General features: G+C 40.7%; 1 protein-coding gene across 1 annotated transcript in view; it reads left to right on the top strand.

Moving 5' to 3' along the window:
- Positions 1–21,429, top strand: part of ube2h (ubiquitin-conjugating enzyme E2H (UBC8 homolog, yeast)) — a 28,378-nt gene extending 6,949 nt beyond the window's left edge. The window contains exons 2-7 of the mRNA XM_039791617.1: positions 10,719–10,795; positions 12,505–12,579; positions 12,688–12,727; positions 15,344–15,396; positions 16,656–16,784; positions 16,990–21,429. Coding sequence (XP_039647551.1) covers positions 10,719–10,795; positions 12,505–12,579; positions 12,688–12,727; positions 15,344–15,396; positions 16,656–16,784; positions 16,990–17,114 — 499 coding nt within the window. The 3' untranslated portion in view covers positions 17,115–21,429. The remainder of the gene's footprint in view (positions 1–10,718; positions 10,796–12,504; positions 12,580–12,687; positions 12,728–15,343; positions 15,397–16,655; positions 16,785–16,989) is intronic.
- The last annotated feature ends 4,641 nt before the right edge of the window (positions 21,430–26,070 follow it).

Here is a 26,070-nt window from a genome sequence, read left to right as displayed (position 1 = left end):
TGTCTTCAGGTCTTTTTCTAATTGTTTGATTGCAAATGCAAATTGTGGATTGCAAAGACTATGTACACTTATGTACATTTTCAAAACGGTTACTATAATGTTGGTTGAAAATGTTAATTGCAATGTGTTTTAGCCTCAGCTGTGTTTACACATCTCTCGGTGAGCTGAGAAAACAGTCTTGTTAACACTTATGAATGAGGCCGGGTAAAAGGTCCAACATTTTAGGCTACCTGTATACATATTTTATGTGTGCTTTTTTTGTTTACTGTAAAGTAACTATTTATAATTACAGTTGTATACATAATTCTTAGTCTTCATCATGTTAAATGTGTTCAAATTCTAGATGTTTACCTTTTTTAATTTTCAAAGCAGAAATTAAACTGAAGTATAGTTAATTTACTTCCCATCCACCATTTAGTGAGTGCAGCACTTAACAGCTACCAGACATTTTCATGTTGGATTCAGTGAGTCAGGCCTTTGGGGCCATGTGTCCATTGATATGTAGAACGTGCTGCAAGGTTTTTTTCCACACAGACCGCACACGCTGGCACCAAGTGCTTCATCAGAATTTAAACACTTACTTTATCAGAACAAGCTGGGTAACTAACTTACTTTATTCCATATTACTGACATAGTTAGTAGCTCCATTAACAGCTGCATGGCTTTACAAAGACACTCTAGACACTAGTGGAGGTGATGAAGGGATAAAGGAAGCCTGAAGATCTGGATGGATTTGATGTGAAGCGGGGCTTCTGATGGAGGAACCCTTGGTGCTGGGAATGATGAGAACTGGAGGTGAATGGGGTGAGGAGTAGAGATGCACGGATTACAACTTTCTAGCCCGGTTCCCGATTTTTCATTGAGTTTGACCAGCCGATGCCGATTTTAGCCAATTCTGATTTAATTTTTTCAAACCACTTTACAGCACACACAAATATTTATTTTCTATCTTTTCTTTAATAGAAAATTTTACATTTTGTATAGAAAATTTTTTGAACAGATAATTGATCGCTATAAAATAGAACTATAAATTACTCATGGTGTGGGAAATTAACACACATTTAAAGTGCAGTGTTATGGAAGAACCATTTCCTTCTTTTCACATCCAATATCCAACTAAACTTTTTTTTTTTTTTATATATAAATAAAAATAAAATAAATATAGCCTTAATGCAGTATAAAGATATTTCTCAAAACACACACATGCATCCCCACTAACCTGGAAAGCGTTTTTAAACAGTAACGTTAATACAGCATGTAGGAGGAATACAGCGTCTCTCTCTCTTTTTTTTTTTTTTTTTTAATCTTTTTTTTTTTAAACAGCGTCTCCTACAGCGGCGAGCTGGGCGTCCGAGGAAGAGGGACCACAGCATTTGCTAACGTTAGCTTCTTGTGTCATCTGGGGTCTGATAAACGGTAAATTCATCAAAGTCAGTGTGCCCAACGCTATTTTCCAATAAACTGTTACGCGATGTTATGTTGTCGCCGGTCATGGCCGATGACATGAAAATCGGCCAATTCCGGTCACGGGCCAGTCAATCGGTGCATCTCTAGTGAGGAGGGTTGCATTGATTTAGCCTGAAATGACAACTGGCCGCAGAAGAGAGCAGAACAGATTTAAAGTTTGAGCGCAACAACGCGATAGCTCACAGAGATTGTGGCAAATCTGGTTGGTTAAACTGAAAGAGTAAACGCCCACATTCAGCTGATGACAATGCAGCTGATTAAGTTGAGAGAGAGAAATGTGAAGCATAGAAGTCTTCCTGAAAGACTTCATGCTGAGCTTCATTTGTGAGGCAGCAGTAGTTGGCAGAGTATAGAAGAGTAAGAATAAATGCAAGGATTCTTCAGGGTTAAAGTTTGTCACATGTGTAACCAATTTCCTGTCAGAGATCAATGAAGCTTATGTTGTGTGTTTTTTTTGTTTTGTTTTTAGTCAGAGGTTAAAGTAAGTTGATGTGGTTTGGGACAAGCTTTTAGAATCTTGACCTAAAGAAAGCTCCATGTCCCAGAATCTCCTGATCCCTTCATAAGTTTGTTTGTGGACAACTTTGTAGACCTCTGAATATGATCTACATAATTCTGCTAAAGTCCTAGTAAACATGAGCTTAATACAACTATTCCACCCTAGTCTTTGAAGGATTAGATCACTCTTTGTGGCTAATTCATTTGTTTTGCTTCCACATAGAATAATCACATTTTCTTCATCGGTTTACGTAAGTGGGACAGGTTATTAAGTCCTTAGTTCCCCAGCTAGTGGGGGGGGAGATCTCTCTTATCTCTTGTGGGATCTGGGCTGAAAGGGGAAGTGAGAGCAGCTGGCTTGACCACAGGCATGCTAGTATTAGTATACCAGTATACCTATATTCAGTTATCAGAGCCAGCCAGGGCAGTCATGAGCAGCCAAGACCCGCTTGCCTCATACTGTATCTGAGAACAACTCCGCCATACATTCACGGTTATTGCCGGGCTTGTCTGAAACAATTTGGGACAAGCATTGCATTAGCTTGTACGTATGGTACAGTAGAAGGCACCACAATTTCAAAATCAGTCAAGCATACTTGCAAACACACTTAAAACCACTGTTGCACCTCAGTCCTACCATTGACCTGTGACCTGATTTCTGTTAAGCTGGCTTGATGATTAGCTACTTTTTAGCTGTAAATTACGAACTGAAATTAAAACTTCATTTCAATTCAACCTCATTTATAAACTGAAAATGGGTATCTTGGCTTCTGTTGCTGTAATGTTTTTTCCCCCACTGTACTCCTTTTTAGCTTTTTGTCAAATATAGCTAGCTAATTTGATCTTTTTTGTTGTTTTCACTTTGATGTAACCCGAAAGGACTTCTTACTTAAACCAAATCTAGAGTCTAACATTTCATTTTATTATACAACACAAGCAACAGGCAAGTTGCATATTGATTGATTATTAATAGCTTGATAAAACATTTGAAATATCAGATTGGAATAGGCAGATCCTTATTGTCATTATGTCATGTAAATGAAAAGGTTGTAGTCTGGATGAATGGGAGCTGTTTTTAAACTTGGCTTCTTGTCTAATTAATTCTCTTTTTCATCTCCTTTAAACTCACCATAAACACAGGATTATTTATCTAGTGATAAGTCAATAAGCTAGGGTGTGAGGGGGTTTCTGATGGTAGAAATGGTGCAGTTAGGCTCCAAATCTGCATTAAAATTGAGTAGAGTGTTTTACTTAATGGGCAATGGAAAAAAAAGTAAACAGCTGGGGTAAGACATCATGAGAGAGAGTGTAAGAGATGGAGAGGGTAGAGGAGTGGGTCAGTGACGGCTGCAGTGACGGTGTTTGTTTGTTGAACTGATTAAATCACACTCGCAGCAACACATCACATCACAACAACACATTGCCTATCACTCATCTGCCTGCTATGACAGGATGGTTGCTGTGCTAGCTGCCTCTGTTTTCAGAGCGCTGAGCGTAGTGGAGGTCACACAGTAATCCTTGGCTCGATACAGTGCACTAATACATAAAAAGTTTAATACACAAACGCAGGGCACATTTACACACGGGCTAGGACTTCAAAGAAGCAATGCACATATAAAAGTGTTGGGCAGAGACTGCAAACGAGCAAACCCTCTTTGACTGCTATGAGAATATCAGAGAGTGGGCATTGAGCCCATATTTGGAGGAAGAAAACGGAACAGCTTTGTTGTTGGTGTATTGTTAGTATTGACTTTGTTGTCTGTTTCGTTGTTTTTTTAATGTACAGGCTGCTTTCTGTTGTCCTTATCGCAAAATGTAGCTCACTGTCTTAAGTAAGTAAGTCATCTTTCTCTATCTTCTTTTGGTAGTCTATACTTGTATCTCTTTTGGTAGAGGAAGCCTACCCATTGCTTACACTCTGAGGACAGCTGCTGTATTTCCTGCCTTTCATCTGCAAGGCCTTTGATTGTACATGTGTGGAAGGGAGAGAAAACGAAAGAGAGGTAGCTGCCTCAGAGTTCCTTATCTCTAAACAAAGATGTGCTCTTAAACAATTACTCTCAGGTTAGTGTTTGTTCCGCCTTTTAAAACAACTAATTTGACAAATTAGCATAATCCAATCGCTATGTACTTAAACATTGTCTTTGTTATTGTTCTTTTACGCATGTGGGTTAGCTTGTTTATTTAAAGTGTCAAAATTTATTTTGAATGTTTCACATGTCCAAATTGCACCAACTTCAACACCGCACGTCCTTGGGTCCCCAGCAATACACATGCTGTGTAGTAGATCGGATGAATGGTTCCCGAGATTGTACACACATACAGAGATTCCTCACTTCATAGTTGGTTGACACCGTTTTATATAATGCTGCCTCTCATTCTGTTACTGCTCTGTCAACTCTTCAGTCTAATTTTTAAAATGTTCCAAACAAAAGCTTTCTGAACACAACTGCATAATAATGCTTAATTTTCCAATTTAAAAAATCTTCTAGTATTGATCTGTCATCAATCACCTGACAATCTGGGTTGATTCTTAACCGTTAACTATCGTAACATAAATTTAAAGTCTATCCAGACACAGGTTTTGCCCTTTTATGTATCCTTATACACACAGGCCAAATCATCATTATCAGCCAGGAGTCCACAGCAATGTCTTTCACATCCACAGATCTGCCTGTAAGGCTAGATCAGCATTTACCAGGCTGAACCCTTTTCTCTCATTATCTCTGCATCACTATCTCTCTGCCTCTTTTCATGTTCCTTTTTGCTTTATTCTTCAACAACTCTTTATCTTCTCATGCTCCCCACCCCCTGCTCTGTTGGCTGACCTTATTCTACCCGCTCTTTTTATGTTCCTATTTCCCGCTGGCTTTTTGCGGGTTACGAACTATTAGTGTCTTTCAGACAGACTTCTTAGCTTTGCTTTGCTTCTTATGTTAATTCTTTGAGAGTCTTTTTCTCTGGTTAGTGCCATTAATAACTGGAAATTTTGCATGGTGCAGCTTCTGTTACTCAGTAACCTAGCTCTCTCCTAATGCCTTCAGGATTATTTGATTTGCTGCCTTTCCTGTTATTTCAGCCTAGCCTGCCCTGAAGGTCTGTACATTCCCCTTTTTAAAAGGATTACTTGAAGCTGGAGGCATCAGCAGGTGGTCAGAGTATTGTTGAATTTCGTTGTCCATGCCGAAGACATAAAGATGTACAATATTTGACCAAATGTTTTCTTCTTTCCATGGTTTTGGTTTTGGCACTTTTTGATTGCTTTGTTTTTCGAAAATTGAAAATAAACAAAACATAGATACTGATACTGGATTTATTGAATCACCCTGTTGATGAAAGGATACAGTGGGCTTTTCCTTCCCTTCCTCTCAAAAATAAAGATGAGAACTGCTCTGAAACTAGCACGTGTCTCCCTTTTACTAGAGCAACAACTTCTGTCTCCAAAGAGGACATTTTCAAGCATGGTTGACACCACATTGTTTGACAGAGTGGTGTTTATGATACCCCATCACGTTTGTTTTCCATACTTAGAAAGAGGTTGGTCAGGATGGGATATTTTGATCCAGGGTCAGACAGGGATAATGGCCTGAATGGACCAGAAGGAAAACAAGACATGTCTAGACCACAACCGTAGATGCTAATTACTGCATATTTCTACACTTTAACCTTTTAAATGTTTGAAATCAGGATAACATTGCCCTGAGTGCTTGGATAAACTTTGAAACAGGGTAATTGGTAGCCTGAAAGTAGTTATTAGTATGCAGCAGTTTCAAGTGTTGTTGTCAAGCCAGTATGTCATTATATGAAGAAAGTGTTGCATTGACATGGTGTTAACACAGGAGACCGTGTTGCTGTTACAGTTCAGGGTTTTCAGGGATGTCTGAGATACGGCAACGAGGATGTGTTTGTATGTTCCTCTGGATTGTTTGGGCTTTGTGTATCAGATTACAAGTGTGTTACCTGGTGCTATCCACAGATTATGATTTATCTATACTAATCCAAGGTGGGGGGTGGATGGATAGTCGTTAAGGTGGGAATAGGGAACAAGTAGATGCATAGGGCTCCAGACTGTGACCAAATGCGTTTTTTGTTGTTGTATAACATAATTTCTTATAATAATGTCTTGCTTTCTTGTCAGCTATTGGAGTGAAACCAATTTGCCTTACCTTTTTGAAATACAATGTGTCATTTCACCTCTCCCAGTTTATCTTTTTTTTTCCTCTGTTCAACTGGCTGAGTGGCTGTTTATCAACTACACTCTCGATAAATCTTCCACTCCATCAAACTGTTGGGAATTTACAGGCTCCACCAGGAACTCCCTTCTGTTTTACCAGACCTGCCAAACTCCTTCATTGCACATGCCTTGTCGGAGTGCTTCTCTCTGATTGGTTGTAGTATTTGCTTATTTGGGTTAATGGAGCCAATCTGGTTTATCTGAGGAATCTCAACATAATGTAATCTGAAAAGAAGAGAGCTGTTGTTGACAGTGACTAGTTATTTACTGTGTGAAAGGAATGAGTGCTTGGAGGTTTGTGTCTTAAACAAAAGGCCAGTGGATTAGACCATTGTGTCATGAGGACACATGAATATATATAGTTTTGGGATTGGCCTTTCTTATGACAGATGAGAGGGTGAGAGAGTTGACGTTTGACGTCAATGCCAGAGATAGTTTCTTAAGATAAAGATTGTGAGTATTGTGTGTGCATGTTGCTGCTATGGTTTTGACCAAGCAAATCAACCTAGGGGGTTTGTAAGGAGAGCGGGGTTGGTTGGTGATTTGTGATGGTGGGGATAGATGGAAGGCACTCAGTCCAGCCACAGTCACTATTGAAAACTTGATGTGGTTATTTGTGACTCTTGACTGAACTTTATCGGCTCACAAGTTGTTGTTTTTTATGTGTGCGTAACGTCTGTGTACACAGCATAGTCATGTGAGAGTAACATTATGTGAGAAGTCAGTCAGTGCAATTTGGGCTACTCCCTTTCCCTACCTATTCCTTCGCTCACATGATCTCACTAATGGCTACATGAATATTTACAGATCACTAAGACCCCGACCTTTGCATTTCTGCTTGCTTGTAATTTTGCTGTCTTGTAAACTGAACTGTTGCTAGACACTGTATTCTGCAAACATGTACTTAGAAGTGTCAACTAAATGTAATAATCTAGTTTTGCACAAGTAGACCAGTTCTCCTTTGGCTTCTCAGTCAGTATGGCCAATGTCAATTAGCCTTCAGCATAATCAGTGTTGATTCAACACCATTAATAGCTTATCCCCCACCATGCCTCACTGCTGTCCTCTATAACATAACACACACAGTCCATACCATCCCCCTCCTCAGCATTGCATCCCTCTCTCCTGTGATCATACACACATTCACTTACACACCAGTAGTTTCACTACTACAGTAGTTGGATGCAAATGTATCCTTACATGAAGGGCAGACTTTGGTGAGCATAAACATAGTGCATGTAGTCTAATGTGTCTGACTGGAGTCTCCCTATTGCACATGGCTAGTTGTTATTTTGCTAACATGCTTTGGATACATATTGTCCTCCTGGTGTTAGTGTTTTTTTCATTCTGCCTTGGATTTTGCACCAAAGAGTCTCAGCATGGCTCTTCTACTCCAGCACAAGTCAGAACAGAGAGCTTCCTCTTCTGTCTGACAATGACACGTTTACTTGCAGAAGGACTCAGTCTGCTCTTCGCAGACTCAACCAGAGCTTAAAATAACCTTCAGTTTGATTTAACCCTTTGGGGGTCAGTGCTACATTACTGCTAATGGGATATTCACTCAATCAGGATTGACGAGCCAGCTGCTACTGTGTGACATGGAAAACAGTTTTATCCCATCTCTTGTACATTCTGTCTCTAATGTGTTCTTTGAGTCTTTCACTCTCATTTTGTGATCATTCTTTCTTTCGTTCTTTTTCTCGTTTATTTTATCTCGGAGTCTCTCTCTCTCTGCTTCAATTTGATTTCCTGTGCCTCTTCCCTCTGTTCACATGAAATCATTTCTCTGTGATGATTTTGTGTTTGAGTGGAGATAAAAAAAAGTATCACTTTTTCAACCTGGACCCTATTTTGCTATGCCTCTGTGTCTAAGTGACTGATGGGAATTGGTCCAGTATCAAGCAAGCTCACTGCAGTCGGCAAAACAAGCTACAATGTATATGTTATTGGGCAATTGCACACCTTCAATTTGTATCCACAAAAGTGCTGTTTTTATCACTGACATGCTCAGATTATTGTTCCAAGTGTCTGACAACATCATGGAAAGGATTCCTACGGAGGTCGACCTTTCTCGCTAAACCCACCAGACTCCATGTAAATAAACAGTAATTTCCGCATCGTACACTACATTCAAAGTTGACAGAAACAAAATAAAACTATGAAAAGCTGTCTTGGTTTGTCTTTCCACTTTACCAACAATCGCCACTGTGGTTTGGTTGAAATTAACACATACTTTACCGATTTACATGTGGAAATATGCTGGCTCTATACACGCTAAAAGTATTGTTTATTTAGTCTTGGCGGATAGTTGGCAGGTTTAGAGAGAGAGATCTCTGAGCTGTTTCTTGTTTAAAAAAAGAGGATTTTACTCTTTAAAAAAAGGTCCATCTCTGTAGGGATCCTTTCCATCCATGTAGTCAGACACTTATAATAACCATCTGAGCCTGTCAGTGGCAAAAAAAGCACTTTTAGTGGACGAAATTGACAATGCACATTTGCCTATAGGATTACATTGCAGCCCTGTTCGTGGCTGCTGGTGACAGTGTTTTCGCTTACTGGCCAATTTCAGAGATTTTAGTTTACATCAGTTACCTACACAAAAACATAGGACAATAGGGTTCAGGTTAAAAAAAATTACCTTTTTAAATGGTTGCAGTCTTGTAGTTTACTGCTTGACAAAGGCACTTCTCAATTTAGTAACTTACACATGCCTTTCAGAGTGCTTCTCTCTCTGATTGGTTGTAGTATTTGAGTTAATGGAGCCTCTTTGTCTAGCCGAGGAATCGCAACATAATTTCATCTGAAAAGAACTTAATGTACTGTATGTCTGTGAGACTGTGGTGTGTAGGTTTCAGATACATTACATTACATGTCATTTAGCTGACGCTTTTATCCAAAGCGACTTTAAGCCTTCGGCGGAAGATGTGTAGGCTTTCGGCCATCCTGATGTCGGTGGGGAGCTCGTTCCACCATTTGGGAGCCAGGACAGTGAACAGTCGGGATTTCATTGAGTGATTAGTTCTCTCTCGCTGTGAGGGGGCAGGAAGCAGTTTGGCTGATGCAGAGCGAAGTGGGCGGGTTGGGGTATATGGTCTGACCATGTCCTGGATGTAAGCTGGGGCTGATCCATTCGTGGCCCTGTATGTAAGTACTAGTGTCTTGAAGCGGATGCAGGCAGCAACTGGTAACCAGTGAAGAGAGCGGAGGAGCGGTGTAGTGTGAGAAAACTTGGGGAGGTTGAAGACAAGCCGAGCTGCTGCATTCTGAATGAGCTGCAGGGGTCGGATGGCACATGCAGGGAGGCCAATCAGGAGGGAGTTGCAGTACTCTAGACGTGAGATGACTAGAGCCTGAACCAGAACCTGAGCCGCCTTCTGTGTTAGAAGGGGACGTATCCTTCTGATGTAATGCAGCATGTATCTACACGATCGGGTGGTTGCAGCAATGTTAGCAGTGAAAGAGAGTTGGTCGTCAAGTGTCACACCCAGGTTTCTAGCAGTCTGGGTGGGGACTACTACAGAGTTGTCAATTGTTATAGTCAGGTCTTAGGTAGGAGAGCCTTTCTCTGGAAGGAAAAGGAGCTCAGTCTTGTCAAGGTTGAGTTTCAGATGGTGTGTGGACATCCAAGATGAGATGTCAGTTAGACAGGCCGAGATACGTGCTGCTACTTGAGTTTCAGACTCAGGAAAGGTAGTGGGAGATAGTGGGAGATTCTCTCCACTTTCCTCTAGAGCATCAAAAGCTTCATAACAGGTTGAATCAGACATTTTATTACGACAAACTCAGTTGTTTTTATGTAATTTTGTTGTATGTAATGTTGAAACAGAGCAGACATAGCGAGGCCATAAGGGTTTTGTCAGGAGTATATGTGGTAAAATAAACTTGTAGAATCTCAGTCGTTGTAAGGAGATGGACTTCTGTACTGTGTTTCTCAGTGGGGACTTGTATCTTATTGCTATTGGAGAGGAACAGGTGGAGGAAAGCCAGCATGGTTCTGAAGCATGGGTGAATATGAGCTGCTGTCAGATGCATGATTTTTTTGTTTTTTGTTTTTTGAATCACTGGCCTGCATACTTCACATTCAATCTTGGGGTTATTAATTCAACGTGTCTAATGACAAATTGGCGTAAGGCTATCGATTGTCATTTAAGTGATGCTCCAGGACTAGGGGTCAGAACATAATCCAAGTGTAATTTTCCTGCATTGATTTGTTTTCATTATCTGTCTAAAGCTATAATTTCTCTCTTTAGTTTTCATAACTCTGTATGATATGAAAAAAATGATGTTGGTAAGGAGAGAGGGAAAAGGTCAGACTCTGGTCATGTCTTTTTCTTCCTTGCAACAAAGCATGTAATGATGTGTTACCTAGAAACAACTGCAGCTGAATTACCATTTAACAGAGGCCAAATTGTTAGTGATCCTGAATGTTATTTGAGCATTTTTCATTATTGTAGTCCCTCATGTTGTTTGTTCATGTGTATACAGTCATGTGAAGATATTGTCCTTAACAGCCTTACAGCATTGAGAGCAAGCACGAAGTCACCATCCTCAGTGGACTCAATGAATTTGTAGTGAAGTTTTTCGGACCACAAGGAAGTAAGTGTTCTCTTTTCTGATTTATCAATGTTTTTTTGTCCTGACAAATGAAACAACTACCTTAATTTGTTGCTGAAGCCTCATTCGGGCTGATTAATGTGCTCCAGAAAGTGGCCATAGGATTTTGGGTGTGTTCTCATTCGGGTTCCATGAAATATGGAACAAATTAAGGAGCGTTTATTTGTGTGTCTGCCACTTGGGATCTTGAAAGCACTCCAATTAATGCCCCTTCTCTGACCAAATGTTTAACTTTTTAAAAACTCTTAATTTTCAGTGAATGTTGTTCTGAGGTCAGCCAGCACAGGAATTTGTCATTCTCGTGTGTGGAACATAATGAGAGGTTTGTCACAGCAGGCGTAAAGAACGTAAAATGTATTGAAACCATGCCTGAGGCCACAAAGTGGATGAGCTAGGCTTGATGGGAATTTTGATGAGGAGAAGTGGCCCCATCAGCAGGAAATACTTTTGTGTGCTGTTCGCAACATCTGTCACACTAAAACCACTGCCACTTAAAGACTGACACACGCATCAGCAAAGAGAGGAAGTGGGTGTATGACCCTGTTTATGATGCCTCATAACTATGCCAAATAAAATGGCGTGTGTGTGTGTGTGTGTGTGTGTGTGTGTGTGTGTGTGTGTGTGTGTGTGTGTGTGTGTGTGTGTGTGTGTGTGTGTGTGTGTGTGTGTGTGTGTGTGTGTGTGTGTGTGTGTGTGTGTGTGTGTGTGTGTGTGTGTGTGTGTGTGTGTGTGTGTGTGTGTGTGTGTGTACACATACTCACCACCATTCAAACCCATCTAGTGTGTTTTCAGTCACCTATGTGCTGTTCAGTACAACACATAAGGGTCCTGTTACACACAGCTACTCTGGGAGAGCATCACTCACTCACACTATCTCTTCCTCTTTAATGTTAGTGCATTATATGAAGTGATTTGGAAGTAAAGAATTCCCCTGGCCTGAAATACATTACTGCAAAACATGATGTAAATGGCGAAGGGAAAACGTATGTGTAGTTTTTCTTAAAGGTCCCATGACATGGTGCTCTTTGGATGCTTTTATATAGACCTTAGTGGTCCCCTAATACTGTATCTGAAGTCTCTTTCCCTGAAATTCAGCCTTCGTGCAGAATTACAGCCACTAGAGCCAGTCCTACAATGAGCTTTCCTTAGTATGTGCCAGCTCTGTGTCTGTAGCTATTGAGGAGGAGAGAGTGGGGGGCAAGGTGGAGGGTGGGGGTGTGGCCTTGACCAACTGCCATTTTGCTTGTTTGAAAGCCATGATGTCTCTCTCTCATGGGTGGGCCAAATTCTCTGGGCGGGCAGAGCAGAGAAAGGGGATGTAACCTTGCTCCTTATGACCTCATAAGGAGCAAGATCCAGATCGGCCCATCTGAGCTTTCATTTTCTCAAAGGCAGAGCAGGATACCCAGGACTAGGTTTACACCTATCGCCATTTCTAGCCACTGGGGGACCATAGGCAGGCTGGGGGAACGCATGTAAATGTTAAAAAAACTCATAAAGTGAAATTTTCATGCCATCGTCTCTATATTGTGTTTCTGAGAGAGAGAGAGGGAAGGAGTGCAGAAAATTGATATAACCCTTCAGTGTCTAAATCCATCAGAGTGCATAATGGATGAAAATGGAATCAAAGTCTCTTCTCTTCCCTAAACAGTGTTCTCTCATTCATTTTTGTGTTCCCTCCTCATGTACAGCACCTTACGAGGGAGGCGTATGGAAGGTGCGAGTAGATCTTCCTGACAAATATCCTTTTAAATCACCATCAATAGGTAGGAGCTCTGCTATCGCATGAGGGATTATAAGGTCCCATTTTTTGGGGGGGTTCCACTTTTTTTTTTTTTTTAAACACTTTCTTCATCTCTGCCTTGCTTTTTCAGGATTCATGAACAAGATTTTTCATCCCAACATTGACGAAGCGTAAGTTGATTATAGTCATGTATTTGAAGTCAATATTTATTGGATTATTGGTCCTTAACACCCATTAAGGCATTGTGTGTTTAAGCTCATCGAATAATATTTGCTTGTAACTATGTCATATTGTAAACTAAAAACATTGGTTGAATTCATTAATATTTCTTTGTTTTCAATATTGCTTTATACATGTTTTAACTTCTAGGCCTTGAAATAGTAAACAATATCAGCTTATGTTGTGAAGTACACTTTTAACTTTTATATGAACCACCAGTTTTGGCACAATTGGCTAGTTGCAGCAAATCACCTCATCTCAGCCCAGTAATCCACTGCTTGAGAGAGTGGGTCCTTTGACGGATCTGGTCTGTGAAGGTTGGTCTCTGGGAGGACCTGGGCCCCGTTTCAGGAAGCAGCTTTAATAAAAACTCTGAGTTTGATAACCCTGAGATGAGGGAAACTCTGGGTTTTCCATTTCAGAAAGGGAGGTAAATCAAATCTTAGAGGGGTAACTCCAGCCCGTCTCAGAAAGAGAGGTAACTTAACCTCAGAGTCAGTTACTATGGTAACTGAGTCTGTGAACCTAACCTGGTCGGGAGCAGGTTTTCTTCAATAAATCTTGAGTTTCTCTCAGTCTCCTCCCTTTGACACAGCGCTGTTTCATTTCCTCATTCATTCATTCATTCATTCATTCAGTCTGTATCAGATGCATTTTAGCGCAGTTTGTTATCTGCATGAATTAAAAAAACAGGGTTGGTTTATTAACTGTTAGGCAGACTATAAATAGTTTTTTTTCTCTTGAACATGTCCTTTTGTCGACAATCCCGTTGATGAAGAAGCTGTATTACTTCGCAGGGAGTTAAACATGCGTTGAGAGATGATATTGAGGCCCCAACTATATGTATTTTCATTTTCAGATAACTACCTCCTTTCTTTCTTTCTTTTTAAAGATTATGCTTTTGGGCATTTTCAGCCTTTATTTGTATAGGACAGCAGAAGACATGAAAGGGGAGAGAGAGGGGGGAACGACTTACAGCAAAGGGCCGCAGGTCGGAGTCGAACCCGGGCCTGCTGCGTCGAGGAGTAAACCTCTATATACCAACTGAGCTATCCGGGCGCCCCAGATAACGACCTATTTGAGCGGTATTGTTTTTCTTCACAGTACGTCCGATATGTACATTTGCAAACGGCAGTTTTCTTTACAACACTGGTGTCGCGGAGCATGTTAGTAAAGCCACTGTATGCGGTGCTGTCAGAAGAGGTTGACTCGCTCTGAAACATTTTTTAAAAGTTTTTGTAGTGTTCCCTGGACACAAACCAGTGAGAGCCATTAAGAAGGAGTTCCACAGGATTGCAGGTGAATGATGTAAAACCCTTTTGAAATAAATTATTATAAATCTGTTAATGACATGGTGCTGCAACCTCAGAATGGGATTAGTAGTACTTTTTAGCCCACAGGATTGCAACTATAAAATAGATTATAGGTTCACTACCATTCCACCAGTTTCCACCAGTAATATTATACTTGTGATTAAACATGAATGAACGCACTATATTAGAACTTACGCATTGACGCAAGTAGCAATTTTCTCCCACGTCAATTCTCGCTCTTTTGCAGCAGCAGCCGTGTTTCTTTTTCATGAAATCGATGTTCAAACGCGCTGTATGTTCCCATGAGTATTTGCAGTTCCAGAGGGGTAAAAAAAAAGAAAAAATTTTTTTTTTTTTTTTTTTTTTTTTGGGCTGTTGCCAGGTGAATCATAGTATCATGGCTCCATTCATGTTGCCTTTTTATAGTGGTGGTGCATGTGCTTAACTCTGAGTGAACCTACTCTGAGGTGATTGAACCAACTCAAATCAGCTGTTATGGAACAGAAAACTCAGTTTCCCATCTCAGGGTAAATCAACTCAGAGTTCAGGGTTAGACTCCGAGTTAGTTCAACCTCTTTCCTGAAACGGGCCCCGATGGACAGGCTGAACCTGTGCTTCCTCCCCAAAGAGGACAGTCTAGTCTCACAAAGATTAAAAAAAAAAAATAATGGTGCATTTAGGTGGTTCCAATCAGAAAGTTTCACATTTATCACCAGGATATAATGACTGACAAAGCAAATACCAGTTGTAAACTGCAACAAGTTAACCCTATTTACTATAAGTAGTGACATTTCAATTCAAAAAACAACCGACAACCAGTAAATATATCAATATGAGAGTATTTGTCAGGCTTCCATTATTCAAACCTAGCTTTGTCATTGGTCTACTTTTAAAGTAAAATATTTACCTGTGACTGATAACCATTTCTTGCAACTACCTGGTATGTCCAACCTGATCACATGATATTTCACAACTTGACTAGAATCTCCTGAACTCTCCTAAAACAACTGACGCTACACAAGTGAAGTGAAGGAATAGATCATCCTTGTACTCCACTGTTGGGCAAAATAAGGCTGCATTTCTCAGCCACACTTGGAAAAGGACAAGCCTTGTTGAACTGTTGACATACTTAGTATAGAGAAGTGGACTTGGAAGGGATCCAGTCCGTGAGCTGGGACACACATTACACACAGATTCGCTCTTCCCTCCCTTCAACCTTACCCCTCTAACTCTGTTTTCTTCTCTGTTTCCCAGGTCAGGGACAGTGTGCTTAGATGTCATCAACCAGACATGGACAGCCCTTTATGGTGAGTGCCCCTACTGCTTATGTGTCCATATTAAGTTTCCCCACTGGTGTGATTATGTGCAAAGAACTTGACACACTGTGACATCAGCACCAAAAAGGTGAATGCAGGCCCCTCGCTAGCAAGTGTGGTCACGTTAGGCAGTGGTGCTCAATTGTCCCTAATCTACTTAGTGAGGGGAGAAGTGAACACTAACGAGGTAATACCCTGACCCAGCAAGGTCAGACAACCTTCACCTTCGACAGAATGATTTACTGTCAGTCAGCTTTGAGGGACAGGGACATGCTAACCTGATTGTCACCCAGTTGTTCTTCTCACTGTCACTGTGTGTGTTTCTGCTACTCTCCATGTTCCTGTGGCCTTCTCCCTATTTCCCCATTAATTTCTCATTACAGCCCCTTCACAGGGCTAAGATAGCTTTTGAGCAATATAAATTACTTTACAGTAATATCCCTAGCAGATGTTTCAGCATTTCACCCCATTTGTTTTCACTGTTCTGGATATGAAACCCTAAATGGTATTTAAGCATCTTGATTCATAATGAACTATTGATTCCATTGTTTTGATATAAAGAGCAAAGGATTTGCTAACTAATATATATATTAAATATAGTTAAACCATCAAGTCAATAATCACATTTTTGTTATGTAATCTTTGCACTAAAATGCTGCAGATGTTGTTTTGAGTTTTTGAAAAAAAGAAAATCAGATTGGACAAACATGGGAAAGAATAGGCCAATCAACCAAGCGTTGTCTGCAAGGATTCTCTACAAAGCGAGAGTGAACATCAACTGATTAAATCCCTACATGTTAATACTGTACAAGAGACCGTAGGAAAGGGTTTGTTTTCCCAACTGTATGGACGCAACAGTGACACTTAGGAGATGAGAGTGGAATTGCAGGTATTTCCACTCTGCTAGCAGGCCTCAGCTTTCTCTCAGAGCTGAGGCCTGCTAGCAGAGAGCTAGTAAAAGGGATTAGTGTGGTGCTAGCCGCTGTGAGGCTATCAGGGGGAGGATTTTACTTTTGTTGCTAGCATATACACCTTGCATTGTATGGTCATCACTGACTGATGTGTGTACATTGATTATGAGCTTTCCTGTGGCCAGTCAACAGAGGCAGCAGTTTTTTATCAGCATCAGGTTCCTTTCAAAGAAGCCTGACAGTAACTGCCATTAAATCGCCAGATTATATAATTGTCGGATCACTTATTTCTGTCAGTTGGTGAAGTGGTAATGAAAAATCTATTGCCTTCCTCCCCAGATCTTACCAACATCTTTGAGTCGTTCCTGCCGCAGCTGCTGGCTTACCCAAACCCCATCGACCCCCTGAATGGAGACGCAGCTGCCATGTACCTTCACCGGCCAGAGGAGTACAAGCAAAAAATCAAAGGTTCAAACTAATCTAAAACTGTTAATGTAATCCCTTTTTAGATTCTTAAATGATTGCACACCTGGAAAAAGGAATTTCCCCAATGTTATTACCCAACAAAATATAAGTAATTCAGATCACCTCATTCTCTTGGAGTTTAGGCTATCACTTTATACTGTCTGACCATGCTCTCTCTCTCTTTTCCTCTCTGTTTTCCCCTCCACAGAGTACATCCAGAAATATGCAACAGAGGAGGCTCTGAAGGAGCAGGAAGAGGGGGCAGGCGACTCTTCATCTGAAAGCTCCATGTCGGATTTCTCAGAAGACGAGGCCCAGGACATGGAGTTGTAGTGATAGGAGGGCTCCCCCATCCCGCCTCCTCCTTTAACCCCCACAGAGACTATATTTGATTTCCTAACCATGAGAAAGCAGACTTATAATATTCATATTTAAACAAGTTGATTTTTTTTTTTTTTATTATTATTATTACTACTAAACAAGGATTTTTATGGATATCTAGCCTTTGGTGTGTTTGACAGACACTCCTCCCATTCAGTAGCTGTTTCTCCCTACACAGATGTCGACATTGTTTCACACTCTCTCCCTGTCATCTCCGCATTTTTAAGGTGTAATGTAGGCGTAGACGGGAAACCTCCCCAAGAGCATCTTATTTCTTTACTCAAATTTCATTTTTTAAAATATAAAAAGTCTATATGTTTGACCTGAATCCTAATTTCCTTTTTTTTTTCCAGAATTCTAATTGATTCTGACAAACATTTTGTTAGTTGCTCCGCTACAGAGCTGCTTAGGTCTTGCTTGCCTGGGCGACAGCTCTACATTATTATCCTGTAGTCAAGAGGGTTTTTTGAAGTGAACAATCACACAGAAGGTGTCATAGCACACCTTATATAAAAATACTTAAAGTGTAGTGCCAATAGACGCTCATAAATCAACCCTGAATGCTTCCTAAGCATATCTTTTTCAACATATTGATTGAGACACGTCAGTAAAAATTATGGCTTTGTTTCTCGTTTAGTTCGGATGATACCTTGGTATGTTACTTAACTTTATGTTACTCTTTGTTAACTTGCTGCAGCTGCCTGTCTACATGTGCCGCTGTGCATGGCAAAATAAATGCTTAACAAGGTCAGGTCTTGGAAAACAAATGCATTACAGGGTGAGGGACAGTGTGGTGACAAAGATGTGTTGGGTGCTTTTGGTGTTTATTTGTGGAACGTACACTAGCTGCATAAACTGTATGGAAGACTCAATCACAAAGGAAATGAAGAAGGGAGTGGCCTTTGTGGAGATTCTGGTCAGAGTCACTTGGTATGATGGGACCTGGAAATAGCCCAGAGCTACCCTTTAACCATCTAACCATATGGATTTCATTCGTGCAGCTCACAGTAGTTTTCTGTCAGGAGGTGCACCAAACATTCTCATTGTGCACGATGCCACTGGCATTCAATCACCTGTCCTGCTTTAAAAACACATTGCTGTTAGTATTATTGGTCAATAACAACTTTTCAGGTAGATAAATAATGTAATTATCACCTGTTCTGGTGAATTTAGAAAACCAGCACCAAATCAGTTTTTATTTTAGTGAACAGCAAAAGAAATGGTCATATGGTTATTGAGTGGATCTGAGTAAAAAAATGAAGTGATTTATTGAAGATTCCGGTTAGTGTAGTATCGGCCCTCCTCACATTCCACTGTTACATGGAGTTTGCTCCAATGCATGCCCTTCATATTGGTCTGACCTGTGGTATGTACCCCGACTGCATCAATTGGACCCCCACACTTTGTCTGCCTACCAGGACACCTATTTGGATCACTAGTTTGAAGAAGATAACAAAATAAGAGCTAAATGTATAACATTTAGGCTTGTAGCAAATTCCGTTGAGAATTAATTTCTTATGTATAGATTAGACTTATCTAAAAAAAAAAGAAATAGCATGTTACTCATTGTTGATTCAATGTGGCGGGATAACATGTAAATCCATGATACGTGGAAAGAATACAGTGATGAGACACTGTTCTGTGGTCTCGTGAAACCTCTGTTTAACCCAAAACGCTGGCCGAGTGTTGCTTGTCGAGGCAAACGTGGCAGTCAAACTATCTAGAAAACCCTGAAAAGTATTCACTTCATAGATTGCAGTAAGAATCACTGGTTGCTTTGTGGGAGATTCAAAGCTAAAACCTACTCCGAAGGTTACCTTATCACCTCTGATCTCGACTCCCTCTTCCTGTGCCTCATCGCAAAAGGAAGGGTGAAGAAGCGTTAAAGAAGTCCCCTAAACCGTTATTCCAAAAAGCCATGCAGGTTAAGTTTTTTTTTTAAGTCATCCTACTTTGATTCTCCTCTTTCTGCAATGTGACGCTGCGCAATTTGTGATTTGAAATCTATTTTTTCACTCTGTTGCAGAAAAGGGGGATTGCCCATGGCTGAGTGACGTTGGGTTTATTTGAGCTAATGTAGGATCGTTAGACTTTTCTGGCTCAGGTTTGAAATACAGTTTGGTTGTATCTTGCATAGTAATTAACATTTTCACCCAGGACTTGTTGAAAGGATGGGATTCATGCTAATATTTGTTGAACTGTGTTTTTGACAGGGTAGTTAGTTTTGCTCGGTGTTGACTTCAACTAAACAACATATGCTATATGGCTGTATTACAGATAGAGTTAGCTAGTTTGATATACTTACCTGATAAAGCATTCATTGTTCATCTGATTTTTAGTTAGTGTCTGTCGTGTGGTTAAATGTAAGATACTCCATAGACATGCCTGCTTGTCCTCTTCTTGCAGAGTTGTACAGATGAGTGTGAGTGATTTCAAACTAGGGTGATGTTTGACCTGTAGTGAGCCTGGTAGATCTAACTGTACAGAATTCAGAAGTGTGGTTCAGCCCTTTTCAAGACATTGAATTTTCTCCAAAAACACAATTCTATGCTCATAATCATAATAATAATAATAATAATAATAATTTCTCTCACCCAGCCCGGGGAGGTTTTGAATGTTAGCTCGGGGTTAGCTTCCAGGAGGATGCAGCCATTTTAACTGTTGGAAAGCTAACTTTTGTGATACTTCAACATGTTCAAGGCAGTATGAAGCTATGTGAATGTTTTCGTGTTTTCTGAGTGTTTGTGGTCCACATCCACTCAAACAGAACAAACCTACAAACTGTATGCAGATTCCCACTCTCATAATTGGCTTGTGTTTTCTCCCTAAGCAGCCTGTAAATGTTTGTTTATCCAGTAGAGATGCCTTCTTTTGTTTTTTAATCTTGGCCGCCAAGCACCTCTGTTCTAAGTTATGGTTCAGCTAAATTATCACCGTGATAAGAACTTGATCTTGAGTTGTTGTTTTTTTTCTCTTAAGTAATTCAGATTGAAATTCTTGTTTTACTTTACATTTGTGCAGTATTGTATGCGAGTGCTGAAGATACAGTATATCCAAGTTGAGAATTGTAATAAAATAGCACATAATGATGCAATTGTGCAACAGGGAACTAATGATATTCTTTGTTTTTTCAAAAAAATGACTTTTGTGTTTGGGTAAAATCATAGGTTTGGTTTTTGGCATCTGCTGGGCAATAAACTGATGATATACTCAGCTGTGGCCTGGTTTTGCTCCGGTAAACATGACAACCATCTGATCTTCACTTTTTTTTTTTTTTACTCCACATTTACTCATTCAAGGTCAAAAGAAATAACTACTGCCTTTGTGTTTCAGGTTGTCTTTAACTCGAGTCAAGAACTAAAGAAAATTTCCTCAAACCAGTGAATGATTATGCTTCCCATTGCAACTTGAATTCTAAATTATTTTTGAAAAAATAAAATGTTTATTGTGCTTTTATTTAATTTCCCTTTGGCTTTCACCCCTCCTCCTCGTCTGCTCTAAGACCACAGGTGTACAGATAACAATGTCTTAACTACCCACAGTTTTAAACAGCAACTCCAGACAACCACAATAACACGATTGACGGCGCTTCAAATTTCTACATTTCTACTGCAGAGAAGGTCCAGTCCAAAGCCATAGCCCCACATCTGTACTCACACTCCCCCACACCCTGCCAGATACAATAAGGATGAAGGGCCTCGCTAAGCAAATGGCCTGCTCTATCTTTAATCCATAGACAGGACATCCAGGGCCTGTTCTCAGTTTTATCAGCACATCTGCAGAGAGCCAGCACCCTGATCCTGTAATGTCACCTCCCTCTGTGTGTTGACTGTGTCTCGTTATGCACTTGCATGCTTCTGGTGTGGAGTCGAGGCTCGCTTGGTGCACACCTCCCATTCTGTTTCGGGCTTGTGTTTGTGGCCTACTGCTGCCATCAGGGGATTTAGCAGGCCCACACAGCATGGAAAATGGCAGTTTTTTTTTTTTTTTTTGTTATAGAAATTATGTATTTGTTACCTAGTGTGTGATACTTGAGGGTTAAAAAGTCAAAAGGTTTTTTTCTTTTTCTTTTTTTTTTTGAAAAGTCCATCCTTGGTCTTATTTTTATCACCCTCTTTGCCCTCATGTTTTTTCTTTGCATTGTGAAGTGGGCATGCTTGTCAAAAAGACATGCTCTCTATTAATATGCTTATAACCTCATAAATAGTTGTGTATAAAATAAACTGTTATAACTTCTTTTTTAATAAAACATTCAATGTGTATGAAATGTCTTTGTCTGAGGCTGATGATTCTAATATGTTTCACCCAGTGTGCTGTAACCTCCTGATATAGGATCTGTCATATCCTCAGGACTTGAACAATATATATTGCATATGTCTAAACACATCCAATGTACATTTTCATCAACATTGTGATGAACCTGAGTTTTTATTCATGCATCAAGGTTGCTTTCAAAGAGATCTCATTTTAACATTTCGATGCTCTGAATTTGAATGGCAGCATCTGTGAACTTTTTTTTTCTCTCCCTTTTTGTTTCACACAAGTTGGAATCTGTGGGTCCTCAGCATCTGATAAGTGTATGTCTAAATCTCCCTTAACTTTCTCTCAGTGAGCTGAATTCCAGCTGTGTTAGATATCCTGATGTCCTCTGAACATGTTTAAGGTGAAGAAAATGATTGCACTGATTATTATGTTCACTTACAGACTCAATCCCTGCAATAAATGTGAAAACACATTTTTTTGTGCCATTTTAGCAGTGTTTCAATATAGTTTGCTTAACAACTGTCCCATAATGCACATAATGTTTAGCATTTTTATATATGGGGGAAATTACACAGGCCACCAACACAATACTTATATTCAATTAGTTTTCACAGTTTGAATCTATATTATGTAATGTATGTAATTAATACAGTTTGTGTTCCACAGAAAACTGGCCTGTAATAGCAGCACGTCCACAAGGTGTCAGTGTGGCACTTCACTCGTCTGTGTCACAACCATATAGACAGTCTATGGTCACAACTCCACTGTCTCCACTGCATGGGCTACTGTGTGGCATGGTTCTCTGTGAAACTTGAGAAAGAGGTTAGTGCCCCAGTATTTCCAGTCTAAAATGGGGGAGATGAATGACTATAGCCATCCATACACACAGAACTGGCTTCTGAGTTTTCCTTCAAAGCCTATTTGATCCGTTACATTGAGTGCCCGGTGTCTCAACCTTTCGGGCTGCTGGTTGGGGTTATATAGCATTGCATAAGTCTTGTATACTGCAGTGATCTGTGCCAAATCTGCTAAGCATCTGAGCTTCTGACTGGGGTTTTATTTTGAAGGGGACATTGGACTGTGTGAGATTAACCTTGCTGTGAGGGCAGTCTCCTTCACATGCAATGATGGATGCCGTTTCACAAGTGAGCCAGATGAGGGTGCTGTCTCATCCATCCTCAATCCTCTGCTGAAACCCCCTCTGTATAATCACAGCAGGGGGGATAAATGCTGTGACATAAGGCTGTTTAATCCCCTCTCCTCTGAAAAATGTATTCTGTCACGCAGCAATCTGCTCTCTCTTCCTGTTTGTCTTCATTTCTGGAGCAGTGCTGAGATGTGAAATTACACTCCAAATTGTTATTTCTTAGATGTTTTGTTGTCTGTCTTGCCAATGTTAAATTTTTTTCTCTCGGTCATGTACACTTACAAAATGATAGACAAAATATCAAGAACACCCTCAAATGTAATACAGTTTCTACAATAGCCGTGTTATTAGATTCATGTTTGATCTTTCTTGCCATTGTGTTGTCTTCTGAGGCTGGAGTAAGATGTTGGATTAAATTGCCTTACAGTACATTATAATGTTACTCTGTGCTCTTCCTTTATAAACACCTCTTTCTCCGTACTGTACATCCCAGCCGGGCCACAAGCTTCAGCCTGACAGATCAGGCTAGAGGGTCTTCGTCCCGACCAGGAATGTCAGCGAAGGTAATCGACACGTGTCTGTGTTCCAACAAAAGATAAGGCAGACATGTTCAGAGCTACAGTATTTCCTCATACTAATTCACCATACTGTGGGTACAAATTAAAGTAGTACTCCAGAAATTTAGTATTGCACTTCCATAAAGTTAGGAGATGTAGAAAAGAGAGAAAAAAAGAATTGGCTTATTAAGTCAAGCTTAAAAAAACGATGGTTCCAACAATTCCAACAATGCCCCTCAATTCTGTCTTTGATTCTTTTTTAAACCCTCATCTTACAAACTCCACACCCCAGTTTTTAATGCAGAATTTGAAGTCTCAATGATGTCGATTTAGTTCCTCTTAAACTGCCAGGGGTGCAAATACTTCCTGTGACACCTGCCATTGTGCAACAGCAATTTTGCATCCCTTCTGGTGAGTTTTCTGTTTAATAAATAACCTCTGAGGAGACACAAGTCAGAGCAGTAGAAGTATGTGAAAGCAGCAGCTGGGACAACCTGTCAGTGTACTTAATTGTATGTCCCCTGGTTGAGGACTATTGTTTACAGCAAACTCTTTTAGCTGTTAAAAGCCAACCCTCTGTTTTAATTGTTCTCCTGCATCAAAAAGAGGAGAAGGATGATGATGGTGGGAGGGAGGAGAGGACGAGGCTATCTGTCTCTCCATAGTCCTGACCTCCAGAAGTCCAGCAACCTGAGATCCTCAATGAAATATTTAAAGCTTCTGTTTTATCCGCAGTGCGTTGGTCAAGACAAACTGTGGGCCTCCATGACGTAATGCCAGCTGTCTGATTGGTCCTCACTGAGCAGGGTGGTCAGGTGACCTGTGCCGCTGTGGCCTTTTAAGGCATTACGATGCCCCGAGGCTCCACATTAGGCTCATGGGCTGTCTGCTGCGAGTTATGATCAGTCTTTGATGGTTGCGGTATTTTTCATAGCAAAGCTTTTAGCAGTAAATCTACTATACATTCTTTAATGAAGGCCCTAGTAGCCCAAGTTATACTCATCTATGTTTAGAAAACAGTCAGTATAGCTGTTGACATTTTCCATCATGCCTCATTTGATGGCATGAGGCCTCCACAGATCCAAAGTACATGGTGCAGGTGCAATCATGTGAAACAGTTTGGGATGTTATATGACCAAAGATACCAAAAATAAAAATGCTGATTGTGTTTCCCCCCCCTGCTAATTCCATTCTTTTCTCTTCCCTCAATATACCCTGCTGTTGGTGAGCTGACAGCCCATCAACCAATCTGGGTGAACCATCACCACATGCAGGCTGTGTGTTGGGTTTCTGAAGCTGCGGCTGGGTGGCAGGCAATGGGCTCTCTCAGGTTACAAGCTCTGTTTCACCGGCACAGTGGGGGGTGGATGAGGAGGTGGTGCAGCAGCAGCAAGCAATACAGTGATCCCTGGGTCTTTACTAATAGATGACCCACTGATTAACATGATGCCCCCATCCACTCCTTTGCTGCAACAGGAGCAGACAGCACAAAGACAGCGCTGGTGGTTGCAGTGGTGTAGTAGACCCTGCAGAAGGTGGTTTGTATGGAAACATAAACGTAAAAAAAAACATTAATATGAAAAACAAATGTTGACCTGTTTTTGATCAGTTTTACTTATGACATGCTTTTTCAATATAAGGCATCCCTACAAAATACAGCCAGTTGTCAGATGTGTATTATTGTTATATTATTATGCCCTTATTTCATGACCTTCTTTTTACTGTCATCTTTACATGTTTTATTTTCCTGGGTACCCTAATGATGCTGCAAGTGCTGCTGATGGCAGTAAATCCCCTGTTAAGTAATCCTCTGCAGAAGTAATGCCAGTTGGAGCTAAAATGTAATTTCATATCAGGAGAGAATTAACATTTACCCCCACAGAAATGAGTATTCATCATTCATATCCTGTTTGATTAAATAATATTGAAATTGGCTTGCCATTTTATTTTGATCCAGTAGGCCTATGCTCAATATTTGGAATAAATTACTAACAGGCTCAGTAATTGAAATTACTCTATTACGTATGTGTACGTGTAGAGTTCTGATGAAACTTTATTATTCAGCACGTCCTTAAATAAATAAAGTTCTGTGAAATAACAGATCTTTTTTTAACATTTCTTTCAGCTGTCTTTGAGGATTTATGGTGAAATATGATCTCTGCCTATTTATTTTTTCGGATAACTGCCTTGCATCATCAATACAGTGATCTCTATTGTTGCTATTTAGTTTTTCTTTTGGAGCGGCAGACTAAATCTTGCCGCATTATTATTTCATCCAGCTTCCTATCATATGGCCTGGATCCCTTCACGGGAGACGGGTGGTGGCACACACGCACAGCGTCCATCTGATCCCTCCGCTGGCACCTGTCTCATCTGGCTCCCGCACGACAGCACAGAACCAAATGAGTGTTTTAAATATTCATCAAGGGCTACTCATCTCCTATACACGCCGGCCTCTCGCACAGATGATCCGCGGCTCTGGTTTCAGCTTTTCCAGGTGGAAACCACGTCAAGGCTCGGAGAGGCTTCAGGCTTCCTCCCCTCAACGCAGAGCAGCAGCGGCGAGTCACCGCGGATTGATTTCACTGTCGCTATCCACACTGAAAGGAGTGTAACCAAACCCAGCCCCATCACCTCTAAATATTAGACGAGTTGTGTCCACCTAGTTATCTGCCTAATTATCAACAGCAGGTAAATGGACTCTGACTGGCCATCGGAGAGGAGCTCGCCCTCATATATTAGGCACCCAAAAGTGAACAAGGGACATAGGCCTACATCGGGCTCCCACTTCAGCAGGGGCCCCTCTGATGCTGTGCAGCTTTGCAAAAACCTGGGGGTGAGGAGCGCAGCACCGAGGCCCCTGAAGGCCCCAGAAGAGCCGCTGCTGCCTTTCAGGACACCAGGCCAACATCAGGTCAACAGCAGGTTGTATGGTTTTGAC

Source organism: Perca fluviatilis, chromosome 23 (assembly GCF_010015445.1).
Source record: "Perca fluviatilis chromosome 23, GENO_Pfluv_1.0, whole genome shotgun sequence".
Taxonomy (NCBI): domain Eukaryota; kingdom Metazoa; phylum Chordata; class Actinopteri; order Perciformes; family Percidae; genus Perca; species Perca fluviatilis.
The sequence above is the reverse complement of the archived record's forward strand: the minus strand, read 5'-3'. Positions and strand labels throughout refer to the sequence as shown.